Below are 27,137 nucleotides of genomic sequence, written 5' to 3'. Positions count from 1 at the left end.
GCAATCTCCACCTCCCAGGTTCAGTAGCTGGGATTACAGGCACCCGCCAACACGCCCAGCTAATTTTTGTATTTTTTTTGTAGAGGTCGGGTTTCACCATGTTGGCCAGGCTGGTCTTCAACTCATGACCTCAAGCAATCTGCCAACCTAGACCTCCCAAAGTGCTGGGATTATGGGTGTGAGCCACTGTGCCTAGCCAACAATGTTATTCTCAATAAGCTATACATAAGCTTGGAGATAAAAATAAATGATGATGTGTAATTGTGTGCTTTCAATAAAAAAAGCATACCAAATAATTTCAAACTTTTAAATTCTAGCTTAGATATTCATTTGTTCTCTTTGAAAGATATGGTGGTATATCACTTTACACTGTTCTTGACAAAGACGCACACAGTGCAGAGTACCTCTCTACCAGAACTTATGTTTGCTCAGAACTTACTATGTATCTGGCATATTCACATACATCATCTTATTTGAGTTCCATAACTGCTCTCCGAATGTAAAATTAAACCTTTACTGCTGAGGAAATGTGATTTCTTTTTTTCCTTTTTCTGAGATGTAGTCTTGCTCTGTAGCCTAAGCTGGAGTGCAGTGGTGCGATCTAGGCTCACTGCAACCTTCACCTCCTGGGTCTTGGTTCAAGCAATTCTCCTACCTCAGCCTCCCAAGTACCTGGGATTACAGGCACAAGACACCATGCACAGCTAATTTTTGTATTTTTTAGTAGAGATGGGGTTTCACCATGTTGGCCAGTCTGGTCTTAAACTCCTGGCCTTGTGATCCACTGCCTCAGCCTCCCAAAGTGCTGGGATTACAGGCGTGTGCCACTGTGCCCAGCCAGAAATATGCTTTCAAAAAGTAACTTTTCCAGAATCATATAGCTAAGTAACAGAACTAGGATTTGAAACCTGGTATGTTTAACACAAAAGACCTGATTTTTTTCCTTCTATGTCATAATACATAATTGTTTACTCAGGGTACTATACGTAGATGTATTACTAGGTGAAAACTGTGGTATACTTTTACATACAGTATCTATTATATCATTTTTTAAATACTGGCAAATAAATTCGGAAAGGATACTAGGTAAGAGGTTAGCACTGGTATATAATTTTCATTATTCTATACACAAGTTTCCAAAGAATAAATATGGTTTTGTTTTTGTTTTTGCTGAACCACATACTAGATTCCCACCATAGGAAATTCTTTTCCCAACGATTAAAAATATTTGATAACAAAAAGATCTTCAACATGATTTGACAAATTCTTCTCATGGTATATAAGCTTTTGGCATTTGATAACATCTTTAAGTAACCAAACTCTTTGGTATTCAATGTTTTAAAGAACAGAGCAGGGTTAAAAAAAATTCTACTACTGTGTGTGGCAGAAATCAGGGTATTTCCTAGTTTAAAAAAATTTACTAAAAAAAAAAAAAAATTTACTTATGGCAAATCAGTAGTTAAGGCCTAAGGAACCCATATTTCTCAAACTAATGCTATCAAAAATATATTATTAAATGAAAGTAAGCTCATAGTTATAAATGCTCATTAGTTCAAATTATAAGGATAGTAATATTAGCAAAATATCTAGTATTTCCAGTGTGCTTACACAAAATCTTTTATAAACCTAGATAGAGCAAGATGACAACCTGTTATCCTGATAATTGAACGTACAAGATGCCAACAGGCTAGGTCTGCAAAGAACTGATGACTTTAGAATCAAGCTAGGTAAACTTCATTTATTTAACTTACCCAAAATATATTAGTTAAAAGCATTTTATGTGCCAGGGATCATGCTAATACCACAAAACTTTTGAAAGCAACATAAAGGCTGGGTGCAGTGGTTCAAGCCTATAATCCCAGCATTTTGAGAGGCCAAGTCAGGAGTCTGAGACCAGACTGGCCAATATGGTGAAAGCCTGTCTCTACTAAAAATACAAATATTAGCTGGGAGTGGTGGCACGTTCCTGTAGTCACCCAGCTACTCGGGAGGCTGAGGCAGCAGAATTGTTTGAACCCAGGAAGAGGAGGTTGCAGTGAGCTGAGATTGTGCCACTGCACTCCAGCCTGGGTGACAGAGTGAGACTCCATCTCAAAAAAAAAAAAAAAAAAAAAAAAAAAAAAAAAAAAAAAAAAAAAGTAAGAAAGAAAAGAAAAAGAAAGCAACATATAATCCTCAGAAGATCTCTCTCTTCTGGTTTTATTACCACAAAACTGAGACAAAAGATGCTATAAAACGAATTTCAATTTTTTTCTCCCACTGACATTTAAGTCAAGCTATTGTTCAATCTAACTACTGATTAATTTCAACCTAAACTGGCAGTTTACCTAAAATTAAGCAGTCCTTGCTGAAGGTACATTAACATGAATTTCAAAATTCCACTTGGATATTTAACTCTTTCAAATATTTTCACATCATCAAGATGGCAGTTTTATGTGTAACATTCAACTAGTCTTTAGATACTTCAACACTTTTGGAGTGTTTTAGAAGAAGTAAAAGTTATAATGAACATCAATCTACCTTTGAACTAGAATACAAATTCTAGCTACCTGTAAGTTTTTAACCATTTGCAAAATATAGTGAAGTTGGTGTCTATTGTTTTTAGTCATTTTCTATCAGATAAAGCATTATTCAAACCTTAGCAAGCTCGATACAAGTGTCTTATTTCGGGACTTCTGTGTCATGGTAAAGTAAGCTCTCATCTGGAGGCAGGTAAATTTGACTTACAGGAATGATCACCAAGGCCCACAAAGCAGACCTCGGCTTTGGAGTCCCAGAGGAAAAAAAAATAAAAGAAGGTGGTCAAAGAACTGGAGACTTAATCTCAATTTGAAACAATGACAATCCTTTTTTTGATGTTTCTCCTATAAGAGCCACATCCCGCTCTAAGAGTGTAATACAAGGGCTGACAGCCGAGATGCTTCTAGTGAAGAAAAAGAAGAGCCTCAGTACCCTAAGGAGTACCTAGAACCTAGGACCATGTTGTGTGACAGACGGACAAAGAAGTCACCCAGCCCCAGGAAGCAGGTGCTTGGCCACTCAGAGTTCCTCAGCAGGAAGAAGAAAAAGAAGTCACCTCTGGCATGTTCCATGGTTCTGGGGTGAAAAACCTCCCCAGATCCCAGAGACAGTGAGGAGAAGACGAGAGCTGGCAAGAAGCTCAAAAACACAAAAGGAAAAAAGAGGGACCCAGTACCCCACAGCCTTCTCAGTCTAGGACCCTTGATTCTGCAAGGAAAGGGATGCTGCCTGCATTTGCTCAGTGGAGAAGGAGGGCAAGAAGTAGGCAGCCTTGGGGCAGAATGGAAGCAGAGGAGGCCCAGGGAACACAGCGGGAAAGTAAAGACGACAAAAAAATCCACCAGAAGAGAGGCCACACTCCATGGTCCAGATCCACGAAGAGCAGCTAGGAAACGAAGTAAAAAGAAGCCAGTTGAAATTGGGGCTCCAAAATACATCGCAATATGAGATGGCCCTAAGTTCCCAGCAAAGAACTAACTGAAGTCCAAGAAAAACATAGAGCAGCAAAGTCACTGAGGATGTGGCTCTGAAAAGGAAAAAAAGAAGAGAAAAGAGAATGGGGTAGAATGAAACCCGTGGAAAGAGAAAACAGACACAGACACAGAGGTGATGTTGGAAAAGAATGGCAACATGGACAAGGGCACACTGAACAGGTGAGGCAAAAGGCCTTGCAACAGACTAATCTTAAGTTTGGCAAAACAGAAGCTTCTAAACCCAGAAAGTGGACAGTAACCCAGTCTGGCCAGTGGGATACTGCTGGCTTTAAGAACAAGGATCAGTAACATAAATTTCTCAAACATGGGTGGCTTAAAAAATGTGACCCTTCATTTAGCTGCCCCCCCGCCCCCCAGCATGACTGCAAGGTCCAACATGACCCTCAGCAAGAAGGTAGCAAATAGCCTGCAGCAGAACCTGCAGCAGGATCACAACTAGGACATAAGCTGGAAGTTCAACCTAGGAGCAAGCTTTGGCTTCTCCACTGCCTCAAACAAAATCTTTTATATTGGCAGGAACGCTTCCAAGTCAAGTTGGAAGATTAAACTCTAGTGTTATGTCACCCTAAACAGCCAAAATTCCTTTTATATTCTTTTGTGAAGATTAAGCCATCTGATGGTTGTCTTGAATCCAACACCTGCAAAGATTAAGAACGACTATCTTGATAGGCTTGAACAAACTGGGGTGGAGGTAGCTTAAGAGAACATGTGACTGACTAAAAACTTCCTGTTTTCTGTGTTTAACATTCTATGCCTGTTTGAGACATCAGCATGTATAAATAACATCAGTTAAGTGTTGTGCAGGTACTAGACACATATTCAAGTGTTTTCCTTGCATTAATGTGTTTAATCTTCATAATTATAAAATTATTATCCCCATCTTATCCATGAGGCAACTGTGGTTCAGGGATAAAGTAATAAAATTGCCTGAGTGGGTCACCCAACCAGTAAACAAACAAATTATTCTGGCTTATAAAGTAGGAGTAATTACACCTTACAAGAGAAACTTTAGGAGAAATTGTAACTGTATAAGGTTCAGTAAGAACCCAGTGATTTGAACCTCAACATGTCCTGAGTAGATTCCTGAGCAGTTGAGGAATTACCAATTTTACCTGTACAAGCAAAAGTCCCTGGTTCACAGACAGAGAAGTTTTCACACAGGAAATATTTGTTTAGAATATATTTGAGATCCTCTATATTCTTGGTTTGACTTTCAATAATGAAATTCTACATATAAATATAATATAAATTTTATTCCTTAAGGGGAAATAATTTTCATCTTTCTATAGCAGTTATTAATGAGAAATCTATGAGGAACAATATATTCCAGAAAAGTGGTTTTCAAATGTCTTTTTAGCAGCAGAACCTTCTTTTCAAACAAAATATTACTTAAAATCCCTATAAATAAAACAAAAGCAGAGATCCTATGTTTAAAGGCAAGTTGGAGAGTCTCTCTTAAACTCTGCCTGACACCACTTAATTCAAAGAACACTGTAGCCTAGAAAAACAAAGAAAAACACTATGCATATAAACTCTTGACTACTCAGTCCTTTCCTCCAATTACACAGAATTTAAACCGCAATTCATAGATATTTTTAAATGAAGGAAATTTTTGAGGGAGACTACTTTTTTATATAATCACACAATTATACATTTCAAAGATAAATTAATAGTCAACATCATGCTTAATGATGATAAACAAACAAGGATAAAGATTAAGGATGAGGACTTCCAGTTTCCTTTCAGACATGTAAAAAGCTGCAAGTCATCAGTCCCATCCCCACAACAAGAAATAAGCTGAACAAACTGAAAATTTATAATTCCTCTTACATCTATCAGAGAACTGAGGTCACAGGGCAAACTGCCACACTGAAAGCTGGAGAGACCCTTGAATACAGACAATCAGCCCTTCTTGCTGGAGACAGTAACTTGCAGGAACCCTTACACAGCGATTGGCAAACTGCTAACCTTCAGAGTTAAAAAGTCCTGGTGGGTGGGGTAGTGAGGGAGTTGTTAGTCTCTGGGGAGAACCCAAACTTTTGTGTGAATGACCTTCAGAAACCAGGATCTCACAGTGAAGACTGAAGAAAAATTTCCCCCTTCTTCCAGGAATGGTAGGGGATAAGTAACCACTTTTAATATGTCCAGAGTGTTTTTTTCACCTTACAAATATCTGTCTCAAGAAAAACAACTTTACCAGAGCCTTATCTGACCTACAAGAAAGGCAATTTCAAAACATGGGCCCTCTCTCGACTTCTTACACAGGAGACAAAAATAAAAGCTGAGAAACTTACCAAAGTCGCAACCCTTAGATGAAGCCCCACTTTTTAAAAGTGAGATTTAATAATAAGATTATAGAATATTTCACCTCCCTATTACCCTACCATCGTATCAACAGGTTTCCAGTATGGTATAACAGTATATTGGAACTGAGAGAACTACAAGATACAGGCTATATTTAAAAAGGAGTTTCTAAAAAAAATCCAGGAAGAAAAAAACGGAGAAAAGGAAGAACAAAAAAGGAAGAAAAAAAAAGGACATCAGGGAATATTGAAAAAGGGAGAAAGGGAAGAACAACAAAGGAAGAAAAAGAAGGACACCAGGGAATACTGAAGCTTCTGACACCTATGGCTACAGCAAACATTAAACATAGCCTAATTTCTAGCCAGATAAACATAAAACCTCACACCAAAGGCTATCTACCTCAGATGCTTAACTGAAACATCCCATCTGACTTTCGACAAAATCTTACAAGGCATGCTAAAAGTTAAAAAAAAAAAAAAAAAAAAAAACCAAAAAACTCCTCCCCTCCACCACCAACCATACATACACACACACAGTCAGAAGAGGCAAAGCTAACATTAGAACCAGACTCAGATATTACACAAATTTTGACATTTTCAGACTAAGAATTTAAAATAATTATAACAAATATGCTAAAATTAATGGAAAAAGTGAATATCAAGAGCAAATGGATAATGTGAACAGAGATGAGACGCTAAGAATCAAAATGCAACGCTAGAAATAAGAAAAAACTGTAAAAGAAATAAACAATGCCTCTCATAGACTCATCAACAGACTGGACACAAACAAGGAAAGAATCAGTGGACTTGAAGATGTAGAATATGTTAACAGGAACTTCCCAAACTGAAAAGCAAAGGAACAAAAAAATAAAGGGAACAGAATATTCAAGGACTGTGGGACAATCACAAAAGCTGCAAATATACGCAGTGGGAATATCATAAAGAGAAGAAAAGGAGCAAGAACACAAAAAATATTTGAAGTAAGAAAGAAGTGAAAATTTTAAAACTAATGTCACACAAGAAACCACAGATTCAGGAAACAGAGACAACACTAAACAAGACAAATATTTAAAAAATCAATACCTAGCCATATCATACTCAAATTGCCAAACCTTGAGAGAATTAAGAGGTGAAAAAAACCAACTTACTGATCGAAGGACAAGGAGAAGAATACACTGATGTCTCTTTAGGAATAATGCAAGCAAGAAGAGTGGAATGACATATTTAAACTGTTTCAAGATAAACCTCCACTAACCTAGAATTTCATATCCAGTAAAATAATTCTTCAAAAGTAAAGGACAAATAGACTTTCTTAGACAAACAAAAACTGAGGCCATATGTACCAGGAGATCTGCTTCACAAGAAATGTTATCCTTCAGAGAAGGAAAATACAGAGGTCAAAACTTGAATTTATACAGAGTAAGAAAGAGTGTTAGAGAAGAAATCAATGGAAGTAAAATATTTATTTTTCTTACTTTTAATTGATCTAACTGATAAAAAAGTAGCAATATTGTATCTGGTGATTACAGCTTATAGATAAGTGAAATGAATGACAGCATGTAAAGGACACAGTATAAGGCAATGATCCCCAACCTTTTTGGTACCAGAGACCACTTTCATGGAATACAATTTTTCCATGGACCAGGGGTTGGGGAGATGGTTTTGGGATGAGTCAAGCACATTACATTTATTGTCTACTTTACTTCCATTATTATTCACTATAATATATAATGCAGTAATTATATAACTCACCATAATGTAAAATCAATGGGAGCCCTGTGCTTGCTTTCCTGCAACTAGATGGTCCCATCTGGGGGTGACAGGAGACAGTGACAGATCATCAGGCATTAGATTCTCTCTTTTTTTTTTTTTGTTTTTGAGACGGGAGTTTTGCTCTTGTTACCCAGGCTGGAGTTCAATGGTGCGGTCTCAGCTCACCACAACCTCCACCTCCTGGGTTCAGGCAATTCTCCTGTCTCAGCCTCCTGAATAGCTGGGATTACAGGCATGCGCCACCATGCCCAGCTAATTTTTTGTATTTTTTTTTTTTAGTAGAGACGGGGTTTCACCATGTTGACCAGGATGGTCTTGATCTCTTGACCTCATGATCCACCTGCCTTGGCCTCCCAAAGTGCTGAGATTCTCTCTCATAAGGAGCATGCAACCTAGATGGCTCGCAGGCACAATTCACAATAGGACTTGTGCTCCTATGAGAATCCAGTGCCACCACTGATCTAACAGGAGGCAGAACTCAGGTGGTAAAGCAAACAATGGGAGTGGCTGCAAACACAGATGAAGCTTTGCTTTTCTGCCCACCACTCATCTCCTGCTGTGCAGCCTGGTTCCTAATAGGCCACAGTACCTGTATAGCAGTACACAGGTACATCTCATTTTATTGCATGTTGCTTTCTTATGCTTTGCAAATACTGTGTTTCGTTTTGTTTGTTTTTAATTGAAGGTTTGTGGACTTCAGCACCATTTTTCTAATAGCATGTGTTTCATTTTCTAATAGCATGTGTTCAAATGTGTCTCTATCACATCTTGATAATTCTCACAATATTTAGAACACTTTCATTATTACTATATCTGTTACAGTGATCTGTGATCAGTGATCTTGATGTCACCAGTGTAAATGTTTTGCAGCGTAAATGTTATGTGTCTTTTGACTGCTCCACCGACTGGCTGTTACCTTCATCTCTCTCCCCATCCTTAGGGCTCCCTGAGACATCATTCAACAATATTGAAACTAGGCCAATTAATAATCCCACAATGGGCTGTCAGTATTCAAGTGAAAGGAAGAGTCATATGTTTCTCACTTTAAATTAAAAGCTAGAAATGATTAAGTTTAGTGAGAAAGGTATAGCAAAGCTGACAGGCTAAAAGCCATGCCTCTTGCACAAAACAGCCAACCTGTGAACGTAAAGGAAAAATTCCCAATGGAAAATTTGTGATTCTCAAGTGAACACCTAAATGTTAGAAAAGTGAAACACACTTGTTGACATGGAGACAACTGTAGTGGTCTGGATAGAATATCAAACCAGTCAAGACATTTCATTAAGCCAAAGCCTATTCCAGAAAAAGGCCCTAAACTCTCTTAAATTAATAGGTTAGGTTGAGAGAGATGGGGAAGCTGCAGAAGAAAAGTTTGAAGTCAGCAGAGGTTGCTTCATGTGGTTTAAAGAAAGACGCCATCTCCATAACATTAAAGTGCAAAGTGAAGCAGCAAGGGCTGATGCAGAAGCTGCAGCAAGTTATCCAGAAGACCTAGCTAATATCATTGATAAAGAATATTACATACACTAAGCAACAGATTTTCAATAAAGATCCAACAGCCTTCTACTGAAACAAGATGACATCTAGGTCTAGGACTTTCATAGCTAGAGAGGAAAAGTTCAATGCCTGGCTTCAAAGCTTAGTCGCTAATGCTGCTGGTGACTTTAAGTTTTGACTTGTTCCATTTCTGACTGGTTCATCCTTCCTTAGGCAACCTGGTGGTCCCCACTCCCAGGAAGTCACCATATTGATGCTGAACTTAGTGCAGACACCCAATCAGCAGAGTGCACTACAGCCCATAACTCCTGTACTCAAGCAATCCTCCTACCTCAACCTCCCCAACAGCTGGGAGTACAGGAATGCACTGCTGCCTAGACTCCAATTTTGAAAGTTCTATTGTGGGTAAAATGCTACCAAACAGTATCTCATGCTACAGAGAAATCTTTTGTGAAAGGAAGAGTCCAGTGATGTGGCAAACGTCAATTGTTTTATTTTAAGAAATTGTCACAACTACCCCAACTTTCAGCAATCGCTATCCTGATCAGTCAGCAGCCATCAACATGAAGGCAAGAACTTTCACCAGCAAAAAGATGATGACTTGAAATAAATACCATGACCAAGTAAAATTTATTACAGGCACACAAGGCTGGTTCAACAGATGATCATTAGCATTTTTAGCAGTAAAGTATTTTTAATTAAGGTATGTACCTTATTTTTTTAGACAAAATGTTATTGCATACTTAATTAACTACAGTACAGTGTAAATACAACTTTTAAATGCACTAGTACACAAAAATATTTATGTGACTTGCTTTATTGTGATATTTGTCTTCTTGTGGTGATCTGGAATCAAACATGTATTATCTCTGAGGTATGCCTGTATCATTCTTTGAAAGTGGTCTTAAATTAACTATAAATGTATACTGTAAACTCTAAACACAAATACAAATTTTAAAGAAATATGATTGATATCCGAAGAAAGGGGAGAAAACAGCAACATAAAAAGTGCTCAGCTAACAACAGAGAAGGCAGAAAAATGGGACAGCAGAAAAAGAAAGAACAAGTGCATTTACAAATACGATAACTATCAATGCAACTTTATTGATAATCACATTAAATGTGAATGATCTAAATACACGAATTAAAAGACAGAGGATAATAAAATAAAAACTATGTATTGTTAAAAATAAAGATTAAAAGTAAAGGGATGGAGAAAGATAAACTATATTAACACTAATTAAAAGAAAGCTGGAGTGGCAATAATTATTTCAGACAAAGCAGACTTCAGAGCAAGGAAAATTGTCATGGATCAAGAGGAGCATTACACAATGATAAAGAAAACCTAACAATCTTCTCCAAGAAGATGTATCAATCCTTAAGATACATGCACTGAACAAATAGCATCAAAACATGTGAAGCAAACACTGATAGAACTGCAAACAGAGAAAGAACCAAATCCACTAGTATAGTTGAAGACTTCAACATACCTCTATCAGTAATTGACAGATCCAATAGGCAGAAAATCAGTAAGGATATAGTTGAATTGAACAGCACCATCAATCAATTGGATCTAATTGATATTTACAGAATACTTCATCCAACAATATATTCTTCTCAAGCTCACATGGAACATCCACCAAGATAGACCACAATCTGGGACATAAAATACACCTTAGCACATTTAAAAGAATAGAAATCATATGTATACTCTGAAACCACAATGGAATTAAATAGAAATTGATATGGTTTGGCTGTGTCCCCACCCATGCAGTTATACCCATGCTGCTATTCTCCTGATAGTGAGTTCTCACAAGATCTGATGCTTTTATAAGGGAATTTTCTCCCCTTTACTTGGCCCTTCTCTCTCCTGCTGCCATGTGAAGGATGTGTTTCCTTCCCTTTCTGTCATGATTATAGCTTTCCTGAGGCCTTCCCAGCCATGCAAAACTGTGAGTTAATTAAACCTTTATTTTTTTTATAAGTTACCCCGTCTCGGGTATGTCCTTACAACACTGTGAGAACAGATTAATACAGAAATCAATAATAAAAAGATAGCTAGAAAATACTAAAACATTTGGAGTTTAAACAATACATTTTTACAATATTTCAAACTAAAGAAAAATGAAAATACAACATAGTAATAATTTCTGGATATAGTAAAAGTAGTACTTAGAGGGAAGGCTGTTGGCACTGAATGTATATCCTAAAAAAGAAGAAAGATCTAAAACAGTAATATAAGCTTCTACCTTAGGGAACTAGACAAAGAAGGGCATATTAAACCCAAAGCAGGCAGAAAAAAAAGAAATAATAAAAATTAGAGCAGAAATTAATGAAATTGAAAACAGGAAATCAACAGAAAGAAAAAAAAATTTACAAAACGAAAAGCTGGTTCTTTGGGGGAAAAAAAAATCAATAAAATACATAAACCTGTAGCTAACCTAACCAAAAAAAAATAACAGAAGATATAAATCACTAATATCAGAAATGAAAAAGGGACCATCACCACTGATCCCACGGACAGTAAAGAAACATTGTAAGTATTTCTATGCTCACACATTTGATAACTTAGATGAAATCGATCAATTCCCTGAAATATATAATCTGCCAAGACTTACTCAAGGAGCAACAGATAATCTGAATAATGCTATAACTATTAAAGAAACTGTATCAATAATTAATAACCTTCAAAACAAAATATGAGGACCACATGGTTTCTCTGCTGAATTCACACCAAACAATTAAAGGAAGGAATGATACCAATTTTCTATAATCACTACCAGACAAGAGAAGCAAAGGGAACACTTTCTAACTCATCCTATGAGAACGGCATTACCCTATTGCAAAAATAAGACTAAGCTATTATAAGAAAACTACATCCCAGAATCTTGCATGAATATAGATGAGGTCATCTTCATGAAAAATATTAGCAAACCATACCAAACAATGCATAAAAAAAGAAATATATACCATGACAGAGTAAAATTTATTACAGGCACACATGGCTGGTTCAACAAGTAAAAAATTAATTGACGGCTGGGTGCGGTGGCTCAAGCCTGTAATCCCAGCACTTTGGGAGGCCGAGACGGGTGGATCACGAGGTCAAGAGATCGAGACCATCCCAGTCAACATGGTGAAACCCCGTCTCTACTAAAAATACAAAAAAATTAGCTGGGCATGGTGGCGCGTGCCTGTAATCCCAGCTACTCAGGAGGCTGAGGCAGGAGAATTGCCTGAACCCAGGAGGCGGAGGTTGCGGTGAGCCGAGATCGTGCCATTGCACTCCAGTCTGGGTAACAAGAGCAAAACTCCGTCTCAAAAAAAAAAAAAAAAAAAAAAAAAAAAATTAATTGACACAGTCCACCACATTCACAAGCTAAAAAATAAAAATCATATGATCATAGCAATAGATGCAGAAAAGCATCTGACATAATCCATTATCTATTCATGCTAAAAGCTCTAGGCAAACAAGTTAAACATGGATTAAATATCTGAACAGACACCTCACCAAAGAAGATATACATATGGTAAATAAACAAACAAAAAGATGCTCAACATCATATGTCATTAGGGAACTAGAAATAAACACAACAGATATACCAACACACACCTATCAGAATGGCTCAAATCTAAAACACTGACAACACTAAATGTTGGCAAGGATATGAAGCAACAAGATTCTCATTCACTGCTGGCAGGAACACAAAATAGTACAGACACTTTGGAAGACAGATTCACCATTTCTTACAATGTTAAACATAGTCTTATCATATGATCCATCAATTATAACCCTAGATGTTTGCCCAAATGAATTGAAAAATTACACCCACAAAAAAGTTACACATAAATGTTTATAACACCATAGTTCAAAATTGCCAGTAATTAGAAGCAACTATGATATTGTTCAACAGATGAATGGATAAGCAAACTATGGTACATCTGTACAATGAAATATTATATAGAAATAAAAACAGATGAGCTATCCAACAATAAGAAGACATGGAGAAAACTTGTGTGCCTTTTATTAAGTGAAAGAAACCAAACTAAAAAGGATATTACTAATTCCAACCATATCACATTCTGGAAAAGTCAAAACTATAGAGACAGCAAAAAGATGAGTGGCTGCCAGGAACTGGGGGTGGAGGATGGGTTAAGGATGAATAAACAGATCAAGCATAGTGGATTTTTAGTGTAGTGAAGGTACTCTGTAGGTTACTGTAACGTTGGAGACATGACATTATGCATTTGTCAAAACCTAGAGAACTGCAGAAAGAATGAATCTGAATGTAAACTATGAACATTAGTTATAATAATGTAACAATATTGGCTCATCAATTATAACCTGTGTACCACACTAATGCAAGGTGTCAGTAATAGTGTAAACTGTGTGCAGGGAGGAGGGAGATATGAGAACTCTATAATATCAGCTTAATTCTTCCATAAACCTAAAACTGCTCTACAAAAATAGGGTTTATTAATTTTAAAAAGATATTGATGAATATTATCACAATTATTGTGCTGGAAACATTAGACACTATAATTTGTTTTGTTTTGTTCTGAGATGGAGTCTCACTCTCTCGTACAGGCTGGAATGCAATGGCACGATCTCGGCTCACTGCAACCTCCACCTCCCCGGTTCAAGCAATTCTCCTGCTTTGGCCTCCTAACTAAGTGAGATTACAGGTGCCCACCACCACGCCTGGTTAATTTTCACATTTTTAGTACAGAAGGGGTTTCCCCATGTTGGCCAGGCTGTTCTCAAACTCCTGACTTCAAGCAATCCATCCACCTTGGCCTCCCAAAGTGCTGAAATTACAGGCATGAGCCACCACGCCCGACCTAGACATTACAATTGGATAAGACAATATATGAAGTATAAATATAGAAAACACCTATCAGTTGAAAAATATAATGGAAGTTGAGATCATTTATAACAACAAAACGTTAAGACCACCACCTAGTAATAAACTTAATGAAGTACAAAATTCATGTGAAGAAAAGACTAGAAGCTCTATTGGGGGAGAAAAAAAAAAAAAAAGGAACACCATGGGCTGATGCCTTTTCCAGTAAGGGAAGACTTGATACTGAAAGTGTTCATTATCAAAAAAACAAACAAAAAATCCTGTTCATTAAAAGCAATTGCAACCCAAATCCCAACATGCCTTTCTTGGCAATCTTGAGAAATCAATCTGATTTATACATCACTCTAATTTCAAAACCCAGCACAGTGCCTAATACAAGGCAGTTGCTCAAACAAATCATAAAAAAACTGTGAAGAATAAGCAAGGGCAACCCACCATATCCAAAGTTAAAATACATTTAAAGTGACAGTACAATAAGGATAGCGATCAAAGGGATAACAAGTAATCCAGAAATAGGCACAGCAGATATAGGAATTTAGTATATGACAAAGGTGGCAATTCATATGTCTGAGGGAAAGAACTTGCTAGTAAGTTAGTCATTTGGAAAATAATTAAGCTAGACTCAAACCTCACTTTATACATCAAGCTAATTACAAATGAATGAAAAAGTTAAAATATATTACAAAGCAAAAAACTGTTAAAAATTGAAAGGGTCTTTCTAAGCACAACATAAAAAACCATTGAGATTTAAATTCCATATAGCAAAATATGGCTAAAGTCTCAAGTAAAGACATGGGGTGGACACACAATAAAGCGGTGATATCTATCTTTTTTGAGACGGAGTCTCACTCTGTCACCCAGGATGGCATGCAGTGGTATAATCTCAGCTTAGTGCAACCTCCGCCTCTCAGGTTCAAGCGATTCTCGTGCCTCAGCCACCCAAGTAGTTGGGAATACAGGCATCCACCATGCCCAGTTAATTTTTCTATTTTTAGTAGAGACGGGGTTTTACCATATTGGCCAGGCTAGTCTCGAACTCCTGACCTCAAGTGATCTGCCTGCCTTGGCCAATCTCAAGTGCTGAGATTGTGAGCCACCATGCCTGGCCAAGAGTTGACATCCTTAATATGCAGAGAAGTATTGCAAATTTTTAGGAAGGGCAATAAAGAATGAACAAATGACATGAGTAGATAATTCACAGAAGAAAGTAATATTTGAAGATATTGAACTCAATACTTGAAATAAAAATTGAAACAGGAGCTGGGGAATGGTAAGATGAAGGGGCAGAATACAAAAGATTTTTAGGGCAATACTATTCTGTATACTATTATGGTGGACACATGTTATTATATTAATATTTGTCAAAACCCATAGAGAGGTCAGGTGCAGTGGCTCAGGCCTATAATCCCAAACTTTTGTGAGGCCAAGGTGGAAGGACTGCTTGAGACCAGGAGTTCAAGACCAGCTTAGGCAACACAGTAAGACCACCATCTCTACAGAAAATTTTAAAATCAACTGGGCAAAAAGTTAAAATTAGTTGGGCATGGTAGGCACACCTGTGTAGTCTGAGCTACTCAGGAGGCTGAGGTGGGAGGATCACTTGAGCCCGGGAAGTAGAAGTTACAGTACCACTAAACTCTAATCTGGATGATTGAGCAGGACCTTGTCTCAAAAAAAATAAACAACAACAACAAAACCCACAAAACAAACAAAAACCCAACTAAACAAAACTCCCAGAATGTACAATGTTAAGAGCAAATCTTAAAGTAAACTATGGATTTTGGGTGATAATGATGTGTCAACATAGGTTAACCAGTTCTAACAAATGTGCCATTCCATAAAAATGTCCTGTTTGTGGGGACAGGTGCTAGCTACATAGGAACACTCTGTATTTGCCACTCAATTTTGCTGTAAACCTAAAATTGCTCTAAAAAAAAAAAGTCTATTTAAAAAATTAAAATTAACAAAAGAATAAAAATTTACAGTGTTTTTGAGGATATCAGATCAGCAAAGATGAAATTTCCCCTCAGATTTGAGTAGCTAGGTTATGGGAAACAAGTTCATATACTATTATTTGAATTATAAATTAACATTTTTGGATGGTAATTTGTCAATTTCTGTAAAAATAAAAACATGTCAATTGACTCAGAAATTCCCAATTTGGTACTTTATTCTACTGAAATATTTGTAGGAAATGTGCTATAGACACAAAATTATTCACCACAGTTCTGTCCATATGTAATACCAAATAACTAAAATCCCAAATAGTCTTACTATGAGATATAGTTAACAGGGGTCACTGCATCTAATGGAAAGAAATGTGTCATCATAATTCAAGAGGAATCCTGTCAAAAAAGAATGAGTTAGAACTGCTTTTCTAACTACCAACACAGATAACAAAGACAGTGCAATAAAAGCAAATTATTGGTATTCATTACAAAGAATGAGTAGATCTACATGTTGACATAAAAAGTATATATATTCTACATTAATGAATTTTACATATATTATTGAAGCAAGCTCTAGATCAGTATATATAGTTTAAAATAAGAAACAAAGTACTTTTCATGTACAACACAGTATAGTTGTATATGAAAAAGGTTTGTAAAGATATATACCAAACTTATAACCATGGTTAACTTTTGATAATCCTGTTTTTGGAATTCAACTTTTTTAAAATATAGAAGTATAATTTTAAAATGAGAAAAACAATTATATGAAAATATTGTAGAATCACTTTTGTTAACAGTCTTGAGTAGCATTTGATGAAACTAGTTTGGATTGTCCCACTGGACAGTGCTGAAGCCCAAAATATTCAGTTTTTCTTAGAATAAACTACTCTTATAGTATGAGGAAAGAAAGTTACAGTGACCAATTGAAGAAAAAAGTCACTGACTTACCCTCATCATTTCCTTCCTTAAGACCAGATTACTGAAACAGGGAAAAATTCCAAAATGTAACATTTAAATGGAAACTATAAAACCACGTAAATTCTAAACAAAAACATGGCAGTTCTACAAATTGGGCACAGAGAAAGCTTCCCCAACTATAATCCAGATCCAGAAGCAATAATAAAAAACCTAATAAATTTGTTTACAGAAAAATTAATTCAAAGAAAAAAACCCTTCATCTATGACAAAAACAAACAAAATAACAAAAAACAAAGAGTAAAGTAAAAAGACAAATGATGATCACCACAGGAGTAACTTGTAAAGGTTTTCTTTGAGTATGGTGTAGGACAAAGGATAAATTGTTAACAATATTGAGAAATGGGATTTTTTGGTGTGGGAGAAAGAAGATACAGGTGTGAAAATGATAAAATGAAGTAAAAACTTTGTTGTATTTAATTTAAATTCCTAGAATCAGTATAAACACATAGACCATGTTGCCTAACAGAGAGCAAGGAAGCTACCAAATACTTATATTAAGGTCACCACCAAAGGACTTGGGAAATCCAATTGAAGAGGCTTTCACTGGCCAAAGATGGCACAATTTGTATACCAAGAAGGATATAATAACCTCAAAGGACTGAAATATCTCAAGTATGTTTAAATTCCTGTTAGTTCACAGTAATACTCCAAACAAACAAAAACCAAACTAAATGGTAACTTTTACAGAGCAATAATGAGCAACTCATTATTTTAAAAACTGATAAATAAGAAAAATATCCAAGCATCTGTCTTGCCTTTCCTGTAGGAACTATTTCTCAAAGAAAACAAATCACTGATAAAAGGGGGCCTTTTATATTGTACAAACCTTAATGATGTTCTGAACAGTGATCCTCAAAGACTATTTACATCACAAAAAGAGACAAGAAGATATTACCTATCTCCTGATGGAAGTACACAATATCATTTCTAAAGTGGTCTTCATCTAGTGAAACCAGAACTTGATCAAATATTTGGACCAAACTACCAATGTACAGAAAATACAAGGTCAGAGTAACATGCTAAACAATACCAGGAAAATCCAGATTGTAATGCTCTACGGGATAGATTAACCTGTTTTTGTTTTTTGCTTTTTTCTCCAACAAAAACTTGCAAAGAGAAAACAAGAATTAAGAGGGATGGAGAGGTAATCTAACAGATTAAAAGAGATTTAAGACTTATCAATCAGAAGCAACGTTTGCACCTTAGATTCCAATTCAAGCTCCAAGCAAAAGGCCACTGGAAAAATGTACACACTGATAGGCTATATCAAGAAATCATAACATTGAAGGGAATTAATTATTTTCTGTAGGAGTATGGTTAGTTATACCTAAAGAGTGAGGTCCCTAACTTTTAGAGATGCTTGCAGATTAAAAAAACCAAGCATAAAAAAAAACCACAAAGAACAAAAAACCAAGCATCAATATGTGATGATATAAGAGGGACTGGGGCTTACTGAAAAGAATCTATACTGTACATCGAAAAGGAGAATTACAGCTCACACCTGTAATCCCGGCACTTTGGGAGGCTGAGGCAGGTACATCATTTGAGTTCAGGAATTCAAGAACAGCCTGGGCAACATGGCAAAACCCCATCTCTATTATACAAAAATTAGCTGGGTGTGGCAGCATGCACCTGTAGTCTCAGTTACTTGGGAGGCTGAGGTGGGAGGATAGCTTGAGCTTGGAAGACAGAGGTTGCAATGAACCAAGATCAAGATAATACCATTGCACTGCAGCCTGGGTGATATAGTGAGACCCTGTCTCCAAAAACAAAAGAATTATAAATACAAAAAGACCATATAAAATGTGGTGCTAATACAGAACTAAAAACAGGTTAAATGTATACTCAAAATCACTTTTAAGTCCTTAAAAGGAAGAGAGCAGATAGCTATTTCAACTTTAAATACAAAGCATTTTACAATAATATACAGGTGAAGAAAATAATTTTAGCTTTAAATCTGATGGAAACAAAGTTTCTGTTTTTTGTTTTTTTTTTAAGAGACAGTGTTTTACTTTATAACCCAGGCTGAAGTACAGTGATGCAATCATGGCTCACTATAGCCTTAAAGTCCTGGGCTCAAGAGATTCTCCTATTTGCAGCCTCCTGAGTAGCTGGCATTATAGGCTCAAGCCACCATGCCAAGCATAAAGTTATTTACTAGTATTTTTGATATGATATTAAAGAAATTAGAATAGCCACTTAGTGGTCAATGGGTATCATATATATGTTCCTTCTTGGAATCAGAACTAAATATAAATAAGAGCCATTTCTCTTCTCATGTCCTTATGCTTGTAGTATCCTAACCTCTCACAGTTTCCTGGACATATGGGGTCCTTTTATACTCCTGAGCTTGCTCTTAACATTCTGATAGGTTTGTTTTAACATGACAAATTTCTACCCGTTCTTCAAGACTCAACTAAAACATAGTGCTTATAGTAAAACTCTCCAGCCATCCCAGAGTTCAACTGTCCAATATGTTGCAACAGCATTATGAAACTACCTTTCATAACAGTACTTATTTATACTGTAATTTATTTGTTTTTAGGGTCTGTGTCCCTCAGGATTGGGAGTGATTTTTGTATTTCTATTTTCTAGCACATGTACCCTCCTAGAGGATGCTCAATAAGTATTTGCAGACTAAAACTAAACTTATTAGCAATGCTGTAGTGAAAAGCTATCACTTAAAAAAAATGGCATGCTCTAAGAAGACTTATTCAATCTGTCTTATTCAGAAAAGACTACCAAGAAAAAGCTAAATCATCAAATTATGTAACACTGATCCTATTAACAAGATAGAAAACTGTCAGGCATCATTAACTCTTCCAGCAACTTGTTTATCTTGAAGTAATCTAAACACTTCATCTAAAGCAGTTATTCTTAAACTTGTTTATTTTTTATCTTTTTAGACATGAAGTCTCACCATGTTGCCCAAGCTAGATTTCAACTCCTAGGTTCAAGCAATCCTCCTGCCTCAGCCTTCCTGGGCAGCTGGGACTATAGGAGTGCACCACTGTGGACAAGCTTCTTAAACTTCTTGAAAAGTCAACAAACAGCTTTAGCACACTACCCATCCATCAGCTACTATTTGCCATGAAAAAAACAAACAAAAATCTCGAGACAAATGGAGAGAGTAAAACTGACATGCAGTGAAGAAAGTTCCAAATTAACTTACAAACATACACTAAATAGAAAGAGATGGTCAAATTAAACGAATGAAGGAAAGAATAAGAAACAACCTAAAGCACTGATTTTTTAAAGAACCTTTTTGACAAATAGATTTTATACTATGATCAAGTATACATATATAGGTCACATATATATAACTGCAAACAATATTTACCCTCACTAACATGGTAAACTATGATATATTTTATTCATTTTTTTTCGTTGAAAAGAAAAACAGGCCGGGCGCAGTGGCTCACGCTTGCAATCCCAGCACTTTGGGAGGCCGAGGTGGGCGGATCATTAGGTCAAGAGTTCAAGACCATACTGGCCAACATGGTGAAACCCTGTCTCTACTAAAAATACAAAAATTAGCCGGGCATGGTGGCCTGCGCCTGTGGTCTCAGCTACTCGGAGGCTGAGGTGGAAGAATCATTTGAACCCAGGGGGCAGAGGCTGCAGTGAGCTGAGACTGCGCCACTGTACTACAGCCTAGAGACAGAGCAAGACTCTGTCTCAAAAAACAAAAAACAAAAAAAAAAAAAGAAAAAAACAAACAAAAACCTACTAAAATGATCCATGGTCCCACTATTGGGTTGAGATTTAAAGTTTCATCATTGCTGTCCCATAGATACTTTGCATACTAAGGAGGCAGTCATAATCATATAAAAATCTGTACATGAAATTTACAATAAACTATAATATCTATAACATATCACAAAAATATGAATAGCAAATATAGATTGTAAAAGATATAGTAACTTCTGCTATCAATTACGAAAAGTGAAATGGAATCTTTGCTATCTAAGAAATGATGGGTATTATGTCTATTAAGACAAATGCTGTCCAGGCTCAGTGGCTCACACCTGTAATCCCAACACTTTGGGAGGCTGAGGCCAGGGGGATCAGTTGAAGTCAGGAGTTCAAGACCAGTCTGGCCAACTTGGTGAAAAAAATACAAAAATTAGTCAGGGATGGTGGCACATGCCTGTAATCCCAGCTACTCAAGAGGCTGAGGAAGGAGAATTGCTTGAACCCAGGAGGCAGAGGTTGCTGTGAGCTTAGATCTCATCACTGCACTCCAGCCTCAGCAACAGAGCAAGACTCTGTCTCAACAACAACAACAAAAAAAGACAAATGCTTAGTCCTAGACCTCTTAAAAAAAAAAAATGACTCAAGGCAAACAGTCTTATCTGAGTACTATCAAAAGAATTAAAATTTTTAGTTTTACCAACATTCTTTTCAACTTTTCCTTCAAGTCTAAGGTTTATTTTAAAAGTTCTTCTTAATTAAACTGTAAGATGGTATGGCTTTAAAAATAATTTTCGTAGGTATCCACCCCAAACTCAAATTCAAGACAAGTCATTCTCTTTCTAACAGATTATTACTTCTAAGCTTCTACTATACAGAAATAATATAGGTGCCACTAAATTCAAGTAACTTAAAAAAAGAACACCTCTTTTTAATTCAATTATATAACCAAATTCTTAACTGATTTTCTTTTACTAAAAATAAATACTGAACTATATTCTCTACAACATACCATTAAGCAATGAAGTTCTTTCCATCACTTACATATAAATTTCTTAGTTTAGGGCCACATTATAGAGCCACATAAACATAACTCTTAACACAAAACATTTTTGCTAAAAGTTAGTGGTTCTAAAAGAAAATTTTCATGAAACTATAGATGACAGAAACTTAAATATAAAAGCATTCCAAAATAAAGAATACTTTTATATATCAAATAAAATTGCCATTTACTTTTTACAAGACTGCCACAGACACATGAAGTTCTGTCCAGGTTTTCTCATTGGATCTCCATGCTGACTGGATGCACTGAATGGAGAAGGCTGAGAACTGTTAAGCTGGCCCTGCACTTGTACAGCTGGTGATGGTGGCATAGGAGTGTTCTGTGAAAAAGAACAAATGCAGAGTTTGTGACATGATGCTGAAAAACATTTATATTTTATAGTACAGTCTTATAAATTTGATTGCATTAACAGTTATGCATTTCTACCATAAAATTTACTCTTTATAATTTTAAGTTTATGATTATAATTACTTTTGTAGAAATATTTAGAAAGTTTGATTCTTTTATTTAATATGAAACCATAAAGGCATTACCACATTATTACTACTGTAAAATATATATTATTTAAAAAGAAGATTTTTAGTATGAAACACAATTGTAGATTTAAATGAGGAATAAATATACTATAAATGTACCCATTGGATTTACTTATGTGATTTCTTCACAAGAACAGATCAACTCCAAATTACTACTTCTTTGTATGTTTCCTTTTAGATTTTTGTAAAGAATATAAAGTGAAATATGGTAAAAAGCAATGAAACTTTTAGTTAGCAAAAAATGATGTAATCATATAAATACATTAACTAATTTGCAGCAAGCTGCTTAACAATTTTAGATTTTGAGGTTGCTCAATTATGTATTTTTTATTTTTAGAGACTCACACTGTCACCTATAAATCCCATCCCTTTCTCTTAGAAAAAAACACTAATAATTACAATGTACCTTAAATCAATTTTAAGTAATATATTTTCTTTAAATACCACAAAGGGAAAAATTAATATTAAATTTCTTATAGAAATGGTAGTACATCATTTTTGAGGAACTGCTTAAAGGTCATAAATTAAAACTCTGGGAAAACACCAAATATACTTGTTCATTTATAAGGTACACAGTCATTCATTGCTTAGTGACAGGCGTATGTTTGAGAAATGGGTTGTTAGGTAACCCACTTCATTGTTCTGTGAATACCATATAGTGTACTTCCACAAACCTAGATGATTTAGCTTACTACATACCTAGGCTATATGGAATACTCTATTGCTCCTAGGCTTAAAACCTGTATAGCATAAAACCTGTATAGTACTCAGTACTATAGTACTCAGTACTGAGTACTATAGGGAACTATAACACAATGGTTAAATATTTGTGTATCAAAACATAGAAAAAGTACAGTGAAAATATGATATTATAATCTTCTGAGACTATCATTATATTATGTGGTCCATCCTTGACAGAAATGTCCTTAAGTAGCACATGACTGTACTGAAAATAGGTGGGCAAGCAGTAAGCTAAAATTGCTGAGAACCTGGATTAAAAGCTATGGTAATTTTCTTTAGGAAAAAACAGACAAATCGCAAGCACACAAGGCTACTATAACATACAAATGAAAGAAAACCTAACGTGTTGACAAAAAAGCTATCAAAAATGGGAAGTCATAAAAACTTTTGAGTTCCAAATTCTGAGGGAAAAAACTACTTTGAGATTGATGCTTCTATAATAGGTTCTCACTCTTATATATGCACCAAGAACATTTTAGGGCAGTAAAAAGGTCATACAGATAGGATGAGGATTTTCCAGCTTGACATATCAGGACTCACATTTTCAATTAGACTTTTAACTAGCCATGTGATCTTGGGCTACCTGCTTAACCTCTCTGATCCTCAGTTTTCTCGTGTAAGTAATAAAAACTAACTTAAGAGATGCTGGGAAGACTACAGGAACTATACATGAAAAGCCAATAAATGGCAATAATAATAGGAAAACATATTTTGGAGAAAAAATGATCAGGTTAGTTTGGGAACAATGACAGATGAACCAACTAAAAATGTCTATCAATAAAATAAAAGTTAATGTTGGAAAAATAAATCTGAAAACCATTCACCTGCAAATTCTAAGAGCCATAAAAACTCTGGACCAGGTGCGCAGTGGCTCACCCCTGTAATCCTAGTACTTTGGGAGGCCGAGACTGGCAGATCATGAGGTTAGGAGATTGAGACCATCCTGGCCAACATGGTGAAACCCCATCTCTATTAAAAATACAAAAAAATTAGCTGGGCGTGATGGCGCATGCCTGTAGTCCCAGGTACCTGGGAGGCTGAGGCAGGAAAACTGCACGAACCCAGGAGGCAGAGACTGTGCCACTGTACCACTATAGCCCGGGCAACTGTGCAAGACTCCATCTCAAAAAAAAAAAAAAGTCTGATGGTGAGAAAGTAGTGTGGGAAGAGGGGTTAAAGAGCAAGAGCAAGGAAAGTGTAAGGGGAAGGTTTGTTTGTTTGTTTCTTTCTTTCTTTTTTAGATAGAATTTTGCTCTGTCATCCAGGCTGGAGTGCAATGGCATGATCACAGTTCACTGCAGCCTTGAACTCCTGGGCTCAAGCAATCTTCTCACCTCTGCCTCCTGAGTAGCTGTATCTTCTGTGGTCGAGATAAACAGGATGGTGAATAAACCAGACACCATGACACCTAAAATTAAATTGAAGGAACTGGGAAAGAGCATTCTAAAGAAGAGGTGAGAAGGAAAGACACTTTCCAAAACCTTGTAAGGAACAAGAATTGTATTTACTCTGACTGTGATATAAAAGAGATACCTTTAGCTAGGCCAGGCAGGATGGCTCATGCCTGTAATGCCAGCACTTCGGGAGGCCAAGGTAGAAGGATCACTTGAGCCCAAAAGTTTCAGACCAGCCTGGGCAACATGGTGAAACCTTACCTCTACAGAAAATACAAAAATTAGGCAGGTGTGGTGGTATGCACCTGTAGTGTCAGCTACTCAGGAGGCTGAGGTGGGAGGATTGCTTAAGCCCAAGAGGCAGAGGTTACAGTGAGCCAAAAGTGCACCACGGCATTCCACTCTAGGCAATAGAGTGAGGCTTTGTATAATAACAATTTTAAAAATATTTAAAAAAAGAGAGAGAGGGAGACAGATATGCATTTAGCTAAATGTATGTCTTTAGAGAAGAAAATTAGGGCATTAATAGAAATCACTGGAAAAGAGAATTTTTATAAATGTGGGCAATTTGTTTCAACCCTTAAAAGTAGGAGTTTTGGCCAAGATAATATCAAAGACCATTTCAACTCTAATATTTCCTCATTTTCTTAAATTACCAAGTTTTTTCCTCTTATTAAGTATAAATTTAGATCATCAGTACATGCCAACCCTGCTTTATGGGAACACATTAAAATACAAACAAAAAAGTTATGTAATACTTTTCCTAGTTTTTATAATATGCTATTGGTCTACAAATCTGAGTGGCAGTACTCTTAGAAAAACATAAATGATATTCTTATGGGTCTTGCTAAACTGTTCTTTTATGACTACAACTAAATGCTGCCCCCTGAAGCTACCAATCTGCTTTCTGATGGGTTGAGTAACTTTCTCAAGCTCTTTACCAGTAAGATACCAATATTCCATGTTACATAGTACCATTATCAGAAATGATTCACATTCTGAATTGAGGCAAGGCATATGTTAAATATCATAAATATGTACATCCTTTAGTAAACTATTTTTATGTATAAGAAATTGGCATGTTATCAGATTATGGGATTAACAGATAACTGACAGATTATGTTCAACACACATTTTGTATGATCCTGGAAAAAAACATGTCTTAAGTTTTTATATCTAAGTTTCTTTCATTTTGTAAATTCATTTTGATTTTTAATATGCCATTTAGCCAATATGTTTCCAACAGATACTAATTCATGAAAGTGGAACAGGGCAGGGCTTCTGGAACCAATATCCTATAAATTGTGCTTCAACTTGCAATTATTACATTTGAAATACCAATAAAGAAATGTGCCCTGAAATAGGTACAACTTATTTTATATTTGTATCAACTGCCCAGCTAAATACTACTTAAATATAAAATCAATAGCTGTCTCATTTACTTTCACATATATTCTTTTTACTTGTTGCTTTTTTTCCTGTAATAAAATTAATATAGCTGATTAATGGAGGATGGAAGAAACAAAACTGAGAAGAGAAAACATGAATTATAACGGCATTAGAAAGGATTAATTGTTGTTCCTTCTTGTCAGGGACATTTTCCTGCACTCTTTCCAGCCCTGAGCATTCTGCAAGTCTGGAAATCCCTAACTGGGGTGCAAGTACCTCCTTAACATCCCTAGACCCCTTGAAATTGTAAAATAACAAGTTTTCTCCAAAAATCACATTTAAAATCCTCTACTCCTTTAAGCTACCAATTCAAATACTGAATAAAACAGTATTAAACCAAGGTCTAATATGCAACTTTAAAGAGTATACAAAGAAATCTGGCTGGGCACAGTGGCTATAATCCCAGCACTTTGGGAGGCTGAGGTGGGAGGATCATGAGGTCAGCTTGAGACCAGCCTGACCAACACAGTGAAACCCAGTCTCTACTAAAAATACAAAAATTCAGCTTGACATGGTGGTGGGCACCTGTAATCCCAGCTACTCAGGAGACTGAGGCAGAAGAATCACTTGAACCCAGGAGGCAGAGGTTGCAGTGAGCCAATATCGTACCACTGCACTCCAGCCTGGATGACAGAGTAAGACTCCATCTCAAAAAAAAAAAAAAAAAAGAAAGAAGAAGACGAAGAAGACAAAGCAGAAGAAGAAGAAGAAGACGAAGAAGACGAAGACGAAGACGAAGACGAAGAAGAAGAAGAAGAAGAAGAAGAAGAAGAAGAAGAAGAAGAAGAAGAAGAAGAAAGAGGAGGAGGAGGAGGAGGAGGAGGAGGAAGAGGAAGAGGAAGAGGAAGAAGAAGAAGAAGAGGAAGAAGAAGAAGAAGAGGAAGAAGAGGAAGAAGAGGAAGAGGAAGAAGAGGAGGAAGAAGAGGAAGAAGAAGAAGAAGAGGAGGAGGAGGAAGAGGAAGAGGAAGAAGAAGAAGAGGAAGAAGAGGAGGAAGAGGAGGAAGAGGAAGAAGAGGAGGAAGAGGAAGAGGGAGGAGGAGGAGGAGGAGGAGGAGGAGGAGGAGGAGGAGGAGGAGGAGGAGGAGGAGGAGGAGGAGAAGGAGTATATAAATATATTTAAACACTGTGGCTCACATCTATAATACCAGCACTTTGGGAGGCCAAGGCAGGAGAATCGTTCCGAGTCTACTAGGAATTTAAGACCAGCCTGGGCAACATAGAGAGATCCCATCTCTACAAAAATAAAAAATAAAGCAAATTAGCTGGGCATGGCAGTATGTGCCTGTGCTCCCAGCTACAGTCTTGGGAGGCTGAGGTGGAAGAAATACTTGAGCCAAAGAGGTTGAGGCTGCAGTGAGCTGTGATTGTACCAGTGTACTCT

General features: G+C 36.4%; 1 protein-coding gene across 1 annotated transcript in view; it reads right to left on the bottom strand.

The window, feature by feature from the left end:
- Positions 1–27,137, bottom strand: part of ARID2 (AT-rich interaction domain 2) — a 197,056-nt gene that overhangs the window by 25,148 nt on the left and 144,771 nt on the right. Inside the window, exon 16 of the mRNA XM_039461706.2 lies at positions 21,807–21,955. Within this exon, the coding sequence (XP_039317640.1) occupies positions 21,807–21,955 (149 nt within the window). The remainder of the gene's footprint in view (positions 1–21,806; positions 21,956–27,137) is intronic.

This window comes from Saimiri boliviensis, chromosome 7, assembly GCF_048565385.1.
Source record: "Saimiri boliviensis isolate mSaiBol1 chromosome 7, mSaiBol1.pri, whole genome shotgun sequence".
NCBI lineage: Eukaryota > Metazoa > Chordata > Mammalia > Primates > Cebidae > Saimiri > Saimiri boliviensis.
The sequence above is the reverse complement of the archived record's forward strand: the minus strand, read 5'-3'. Positions and strand labels throughout refer to the sequence as shown.